This window comes from Augochlora pura, chromosome 2 (assembly GCF_028453695.1).
Source record: "Augochlora pura isolate Apur16 chromosome 2, APUR_v2.2.1, whole genome shotgun sequence".
Taxonomy (NCBI): domain Eukaryota; kingdom Metazoa; phylum Arthropoda; class Insecta; order Hymenoptera; family Halictidae; genus Augochlora; species Augochlora pura.
In genome coordinates this window covers 11,379,381-11,387,588 of record NC_135773.1, presented here as the reverse complement: position 1 = coordinate 11,387,588, position 8,208 = coordinate 11,379,381, and the positions used below count along the sequence as shown (strand labels likewise).

At 39.5% G+C, this 8,208-nt stretch overlaps 1 protein-coding gene across 1 annotated transcript; it reads right to left on the bottom strand.

Moving 5' to 3' along the window:
- Positions 1 to 900: 900 nt before the first annotated feature.
- On the bottom strand, positions 901 to 6,250 carry LOC144478243 (arrestin domain-containing protein 17-like). The gene is made up of 8 exons (XM_078195995.1): positions 6,119 to 6,250; positions 4,128 to 4,280; positions 3,807 to 4,021; positions 3,547 to 3,732; positions 3,281 to 3,480; positions 2,412 to 2,656; positions 2,183 to 2,311; positions 901 to 1,022 (listed from the first exon to the last, which is right to left on the bottom strand). Exons 1-8 carry the CDS (start codon positions 6,234 to 6,236, stop codon positions 901 to 903), a joined length of 1,368 nt encoding a protein of 455 aa, XP_078052121.1. The 5' UTR covers positions 6,237 to 6,250.
- Between the last annotated feature and the right edge of the window lie 1,958 nt (positions 6,251 to 8,208).

The window sequence follows — 8,208 nt, the reverse complement described above, 5'->3', positions numbered from 1 at the left end:
TCATCGATGGATGCGTAATTTTAATACCTGAAATCAGTATTGCGGATAATTTTTCCTTCCAAGATTATCGTACTGGGTATTCCTCCGATCGGATTTCCTTCAGGGGCTCGCTCATGGGAGGGGCCCGTGAGCGAGTACGGGGGGTAGCGTCCCCGAAGTACCCGAGGCGCCTATAGGTCGTTAGGGTTCTTAATTTAAGTTTGTTAGACTGCTTTTGGTTTCTGAATGTTGGTTCGGTTTTCGATGTGATTCGGTTGTTCAACGTTGGATTTCCTCTTCAAACTGCACTCGTGTGCGAGTTAGTTTGGCACTCGTGTGCGGGTTAGTTTGGCACTCGTGTGCGGGTTAGTTTGGCACTCGTGTGCGGGTTAGTTTGGCACTCGTGTGCTGGTGTTGGATTCTTTGTTTCGCTTCGTCCCCATTTATATGTTCTAATTAACTAATATTTTATTTCAGATTATTATAGGTCATCTGCCATAGGATAATCCACCGCCGTGGGATCATCGTTCATCAAGGGATGCATTCAACTTATTAACTCCTTGCACTATAGCTCAATTTTTGTTTCCTGAATTGTCTCTATTTGCCTTCGTTTCTATACTTTGATGATAGAATTATTTATTTTCACTTCCATGTAGAAGGAAGTAGTAATAGTCCTAATCAGTATAGCTTGGTTAAAGTCTTCACCACGAGTCTGACTGGTTATTATAGTGCAAGGAGTTAATAATTACGTTATATTTAAGTAGTATTAAGATCGCTCAGGGGCCTCCGACCCACGGGGCATGTCCCGTGGGGGGCACGGGGTGTAGCGTCCCCGAGTTTCCCGAATCGCAAAAAGTACGTCGAGTATTATTGACTGAGCTTCGCTTGTTCGCAACTCGTTGTTCACTTTCCTACCATTTATTATGGTAGTCCTGCTTGCGCAATCTCTCGGAGTCTCGTATATCTCTTGTTCGGCGGGTTATCATGCGGCGTGGGTATCCAAAGGTAGCATCCTCCTGCAACGGGGTTCACTTCCCCTTCGTCTTTTGACATGTAAGTCGTCCATAAACCCCGTACTTAGTGCGGGGGGCGGGCGCAGGGGGGTGGTGTTCAACGGGGCGTAAGTGTGGGTGTTATCTTTCGATCCTCATTTCAATTGATAAAACGTCGAATATCGAGGTCTGCGAGGCTCCGAGACTTGCGCAAGCATTGCTCGCGTCGCGTCACCCTCGAGTCGGGGCCTTTTGCTCCCGCTCGTTTTTGAGTATCGCTTTGAAAGAATCAGAACCTTCTGCTCTGATTCACTTTGGTCCCCGTGGATAAGTGGCTTCTCCATTCATCCACTTTTGCTCCGCAATAATACTCGACATATTGTTTCACCGGTGAAAGGAAGGGAGCCATAACGAATCCCGTCTTCGTTCTGACTCCCTTTCGAGTCTCCAATCACAGCAACCTCCACGTGGTGAGACTCGGGCAATCCATGTAATTGTCGATTACCAATCAGTTGTAAATTCGTTTGCAACTAATTGGAAATCGACAATTACATGGAGCTAATGGCTGTGAAATGGTGATGGGTTAGTTATTAAGACATTGCGTTATTTAATAAGGCGTGCGTTAGTGATTATGCAAGGGGAAAAGCGGGGAGGGGGTTTTTATCGTAGCACTAGAAAAATATTTTGTTTACTATCCAATTGGCTAAATCTCTTTCTATATTAAGGTACATATGTTTTTTTATGAAGCAGTCATTTGACCGCTTATGGTAGGTGTAGTTATACATGAAATGTCGGTATGTTTAGTGTTAAAACATAATTGCACATAGGAAAAGTCATCTTTTTATCATAACTTTATATAGACCGTTTATTACAAAGTAGATACTTTAAATTTGTTTATAAATTGTATATATGTAAGAATTCAATGAGCTGTCGACATGTTCCGATAAGGAACAAAATCATTAAAATCAACTGGCATTAAGGGAAAGTTAAATCGAAAAATTATTTATTTTAATTCCCTCGTAATGAAATTCGACTATTTATAACGTATTATAAATTTATTTTGCGATAGAGTTCTCTCGCAATGCGAATAGTAAAGCGCTACAAGGTGCGGCTTAATATATCGGCTCTGACACTTTTCGCCAGGGCAGCGAGGGCCCATATATCGGTCTCCGGCACTAAAAGGGTTAAATTTTAATTTAAAAAGAACTTACTTGGTGCTGGATAGTCGAACACAGGATACTTGGGTCTAAAAGGAGCATTTGTTCCTTGAAAGTGCACGGACTCGTCGTCATCTCGAATTCTCTGAGCTCCAAGCGTGCATTCTTCATAAGATGGAGATGCTAAACCGAATCCACAACGATAGTATTACGACAAGGAAAGTATTCATTTTACAAGATTCATTTGGAATTGGATTTTAGCTACTTTTAAATCATTTCTTACGTATGTTCCAGCCTGCGGCAGAATTAGCTTGGTTCGGATTAACGAAGCCAGGGGGTGGTGATTGTGTATTGGCAGTGCTAGTGCCAGGCTGTGGTACTTCAGGCATTGACGTTGCATTTGAAGTTGTAGGTTCTTCCGTGGGATATGCCGTGCCATTTATCTGCTGAATATCTGGTGCACTCGGCGCACAATACAGTGGAATTGATCCAATTAAGAGGGGGTAAGTTCTCTGAACCTTGAGGTGGCTGTTTTTTTCAAGACAAAATATTTCAGAAATGATTATAAATCAACAATTTTCTCGTTCAACTATGTAAAGGTATGTCTCTCTTGTCTATCGAATTATTACTTAACTAAATATAGGAATACATGATCGAAAGAACCGGGTAATTGTTTAATATCTCGGAAATCGAACTTCTGTCAGTATTTACATTAATCAGTTTAACGGATGATTTCATGGTGCACCGAATTATCAAAAAGAAACACCACGTACAGGGTGGTCTACGTAATTGTTTCAAGTTGGAATACCGTTGTTAAATGCAGTTGTGGAAGCAATACAAAAATATTATCAGAAAAGTGTATAACGTAAAGAAAAAGCGTTCGAGCATCTCCTTCAATAAGGACATTTTTAAAAATATCTCGCGAACTAACAATCTTTCAGGCACGATGCACTTATAATTTTTTACGTAGAATGAATGAAAGTGATTCAATTTCTATTTCCACATGCACAGATGCACTTAAAAAAATTTAACAGCCTACAAATGAGTTGCTCTTCGAGTCGCATATCTTCCCCTTTTGGTATTTTTTCGCAAATGCGTTCATAACAAAATTACTGCACTCAAACGGTTGCGTAGATCATTCTGCATACTTACGTGCCCGTGAAGTGGAGAACAACCGTCAAGTAGTAATCCAAATTCATAATTTTGCAAAACGGCATGTGAGATGGTGGAATTGGCGGCACCTTCATTTCCAAATTAGTGAGTCCCTCCGTTATGAAACGCCCTACATGCGAAACGGATGTAATTTCGGTTTTTTCAACCTTCATACTGGAAGTCGCATGAAACATGAGCACCTTGAAAGAACAATAAGAAGTTTATTAAATAAGCGCAGGTCTCCAAATCACTGAGACTTCACTTACTCGTTCCAATTTCAGGCTGATTTTCGTTGTACGAACTTTGGAAGTAGTACTCGTGAAGTTCACCAACGCGTTGATCGTCTGACCTGGAACGTACCCGGAGGATGGCACTCGAACGCTAATGTTCATCGAGCCTTGATTGAAGCAGCAGCAGAAAAAGTTTTTCTGGATTTCGTCGTGGATTCCTAACTGCTTAAGGAAGGCGATAATTCATTTAACATTTCCAGTCAGCGATCTCATTCGAAATCAAATCGAGCTCTTACGCATCTGTCTCGGTGTAAGTTCAGGTCCAAAATGGAGACCACAGTGAAGGCAACTTTGCATACGTGATCGAACTTCCAAGGTCTGTCAATTGTGGCTTTCACGGTGTATCTTACATAACCATGCGAATGTTCGAAACTGCTGGGAATGGTTGAAGGTAGTTGGAACTTGAACTGATACTCGTGATAGCCCTCCGAGAGCCTTATTCTTGAATCCGCTGCGATATGTTGGAGAAGATATTATGTAGGGCTCAAGAATATTTGCACGATTAAATGCGTGTCGTTGCATACGTAATAACTCTGTGATAGAAGATGCGCACTCACGTATAACAGGTTCCAGTATATCCTCTCTTATCGTAAAGTAGTGCTCGTGAGCGGTATATGTTTCGTGGATAGTTTGAAGCGTTCCATTAACTGTTAGCGTTTTCGTTTCCTGCCATTCAACGAGAGCAGCCCCCTTGGCAGTGAAATAGAATCCTACGTTTCATTAATCAGGTCCCAAATAAATTAGTCGTCGACTCTTATCGTATATCCGATTTAAATATAGTGCTATCACATTTGCATACTTCGTGCAAATCTTAACTAAAGACCCCTTCTCACTCTTAACCCTTACATGATGATGGTCGGGTTTGTGGTGACCTTTATTATTTCGCGTGAGGAAGCATAATAAATGACTTGTTATAAGTAGACAAGATAAATACTTTTTATTCCCTACCAATTTTCATTATGGCGCTAGTAGCAATAATCGAAAAATAAATAAATCAATGCAAGTGAAATGAAGCTTTTGTATGTATAATTTGACCCTGTATAAGCCTCGAGTGATTTGTGGATAGTGTTATTCTATATGGGCGACGAAAGTTTAGGCGAATTTCCCTGTGGTGTAGATTCGAAAGTTTCCCGGCGCCTTTTACACGGTACGCGATTGATAAAGCAGCCTCGCCGTAAACTCGCTGCGGTCTAAATATCGCACACCATACCGTAACGGTAATTTTGTACCGGTCTTTTATGCGAAATACTTATGCTGCATTATTTGCAGCTTATTGTGGTGGTCGATCCTTTGTCACAACGCGTCATTAGGCTACGGAGCGATTTTACTCACGGAATATGATTATTTATCATTCGCAGTTTGGCGACACCGCGAAGAAAATGCACTTTGTGATCTTCCGCTACCAAATAACACAGGGGCCACAGGTGATTAATATCGAGATGTAAGAATAAGTTGAAAATTAATTAATTAATTAACAACACTGTTAAATTTATCCCCCGCATTCACTGTTTTACAATTCCATTCACTTATTTTTTACATAAATACACAAAATACGCAGTCTGTCCATAACTATGTTATTTCAGTGAATTCAATCATTAAATTTTAGAAAAATATTTTCAAAAAAATGTTGCAACTGGACGTGGATTATTTACCACTCACTATAGCACCAGAACCGTTGTCCTAATAAATAATTGTATTCGACAAAGTCCTGTAAGAGGAACTTTATAATTTTGATAATAATTACAAAATGAACACCCGAGCTGGTAATTTTGTCCTGTGTTGCTAGCATTGTGTTTAAACGGAAACAATGACAGCGTTTGAAAGCTGAGCCATGCGCTGATATTGTAATACTAACAGCTTGATAATATTTTCGTGAAATTATATGACGGATATATTATACAGCCACCACAATATTGTGCATCATAATTGAGGGATAGGATATAATTTCGTACAAATCGTAACGCAAAAATACATCATACAGATCCTTTATGCGTAATGGTCGCGATATCAATACGTTATGTAAACGAATTTAACGGATTTGGTTATCGAGACCGTGTTCTATCTTCTCGTTAATATCGAAATGTGCAGGTCTTTTTTGATCAATAAAATATCGCATCAATCGAATTTCGGAAAACAGGTACACTATTAGTGAAAGTTTTTTTCAGTGAAGACATGAAAAAACCAATCAGATTGACGCTAATTTAGAAATTGAACTTATTAACCCTTTGCACACGAGTGGCGACTCTGCGGCGCCATTAAAATTGTTGCACCACGTTTCAAAACTATTTTCATAGGCATCGTCAAAGCTTAAAATTTAAAAAGTGTTAAAATTCTAATTGTTATACGAGTCGCGCGACTCGATTTCATGTGAACCGACTGCACTTTGTTATACAAAATAGAAATACTATAAACCAGAAATATGATTTCAGATTTACAGTTGAAACGACTCCGAGCGCAAAGAGTTAATTGCAGTAGTAAAAAAATAAATCATCGATTGAATATTTATTTGTCTAATCCGTGCATTCCGTGTTAAATTCTCGACACTGACCTCTAACCTTCACGTCCTTTGCCGTGTCCAAGATAATAGTCCCTGTTACCATTTCACCGGCCATGTACACGGCACCCGGTCTCTCGAAAATAATACGGAACGTCCTAAGTGATGGCATTGCTGCTAAACTGTTCACTAGACTAGACCGACTGCGTTATGAGATCCTTTTTATCGAGCGAGCATGCTTGTATGTTCAATTTCAGAGGAAGAGGAAGTAGGAAATGATAATCCAGCGGAAGCTGTTCACAGTATTTCTGCACTGCCTCTGATATTCTCGCGAATATTATTTGTATAGAAGTATACGGCGCGAATACAATTACTATTTTCGATTAGAACTCTCGAGATTTTTCGAAGTTTGCTAAATGCAAACTTACTAATACTTTTACGTTTATAGATATTTATTTACGTTTATAGATGCCTTATTCGCTTTGCAACTGGCATATACATGTTCACTAAACACTTTTGTACCTTGCATTTTGAAGGGGTTTCTTAAATTTTAATAATTGAACTGCTTCGTAACAGCAACGATTTTTAGTACAGAGCAAACACCGATTGTCGGATTGTAGACTTCACTTCCGAATGCAACGGTGTCCCTTCCTCAGTTCTTTGTGGGATTCTCCACCAAAAACGATGAGTTAATTAGAAATTGAGTGAAATAGAATAATCATCGGAGGATTGGCATTTAACGGCAATGCGTGCGAGGGTGAGAGAAAGTACGGCATGAAGATGTAAACACTTTGCTCTTATTTTTCTCATGTTCCCAGTGTGCTAAGATGCTTGCCCGTAGTTTTGCACAATAACTTCGCGCCATAGCTTTGCACCATAGCTTTGCACCATAGCTTTGCACCATAGCTTTGCACCATAGTTTCCCCTTCGCCCGTAACTTTGCCCTGGCCACCGCGAGTCCTCTTGCACAGCTCTGCGTTAAAGGATCAAAAGGATGACGTTGGTCGATATTTTAAACCAAGGCTCGGAATTGTCGACGCATAACATACAGTTCGCGGGAGATACGTCTCCCAACTCCCGTCACGCGTTCCGTTCATCGCAATTGTCCAAATATTATAAGAAATCTTTATGTTAATTCGCTTTGAGTAAAACTCTTCTACTTACATAATATCACTTGTGTATAATCGTAAACTAACATCCTCACTTTTTGCGGACTTTAAATGTTTATATGTAACTTGACCATCGACGTATCCAAAGAATGGTGTACCATGTTTAAGAAATAATATTATCTTTGTTGGAGTATTTTAAAAAATATTTACTTGAGAACAGTCTTCTCATTTTCATCGAAACATTATCGAAAATCGTAAATTCTGTTCAATTTCACAGTAACAACATCAATTTCGTATTTCCATATTAACCGTGTCGCGGTCAGCTTTAGGTAAAGGATTAATTTGTGCGAAGACTCGTCCGACGCGTTTACCTGTTGGACGTGTTTGCCGAAGTTCAACCACATGTTCGCAACGTGTTGCGATAGTTCTCGCAGCCGAATTTCGAGCGCAATATAATGGCATCGTAAACCATCGATTACTCCGCAGGGGACTCCATCGTCGTAGTAACTGTCTGTGGTTTTACAGGGAAAATCCAATTTCCATTTCATGGGGAATTGCGTTTGTCTTTAAATTTGGCATTGAACACCTGTCGTAAACATTTAAAGAAGAATTTTCCAGGATGTAGGACTGTCGTAACATTTTCGTAACGCAACATCGACGGTTCGAGCCTTACGTTGACAACTAACCGTGCAGATAATTTTAAAGCTTGAATATTTACAATTATTTGCATTAGCCTTGATTTTTTATCAGAAGAATAATAATAGACGGATGTTAAGTTATCTGCCAATTTTATGTACATGAATATTTTAATGAATGCATACAATTGAAATATAAAGTGTTTAACAGTTTTTTAATTATATAATCCTTTGCACTCGAGGATTCGGGAACGGAATTATTCAAAATTTATCTTCATTGTTGTCGCAGAGGCGTCCTCGAGTTTGAAGATAATTTTAAATGGCTTCGCTGCGCAGCCCTTCGAATGCAGAGAGTTAAAGTACTTTATATATTATTATATTGCTTTACATTCAACGATTT

Excerpts from the sequence above, each read along its gene's own strand:
- LOC144478243 (XM_078195995.1), bottom strand. The coding sequence starts at position 6,236 with ATGCCATCACTTAGGACGTTCCGTATTATTTTCGAGAGACCGGGTGCC. Across the intron at positions 2,657-3,280 it reads GTTCTCCACTTCACGGGCAC|CCACCTCAAGGTTCAGAGAA; the intron begins GTAAGTATGCAG and ends TGAAAAAAACAG. Across the intron at positions 1,023-2,182 it reads GTTCGACTATCCAGCACCAA|ACGAAGGGGAAGTGAACCCC; the intron begins GTAAGTTCTTTT and ends ACATGTCAAAAG.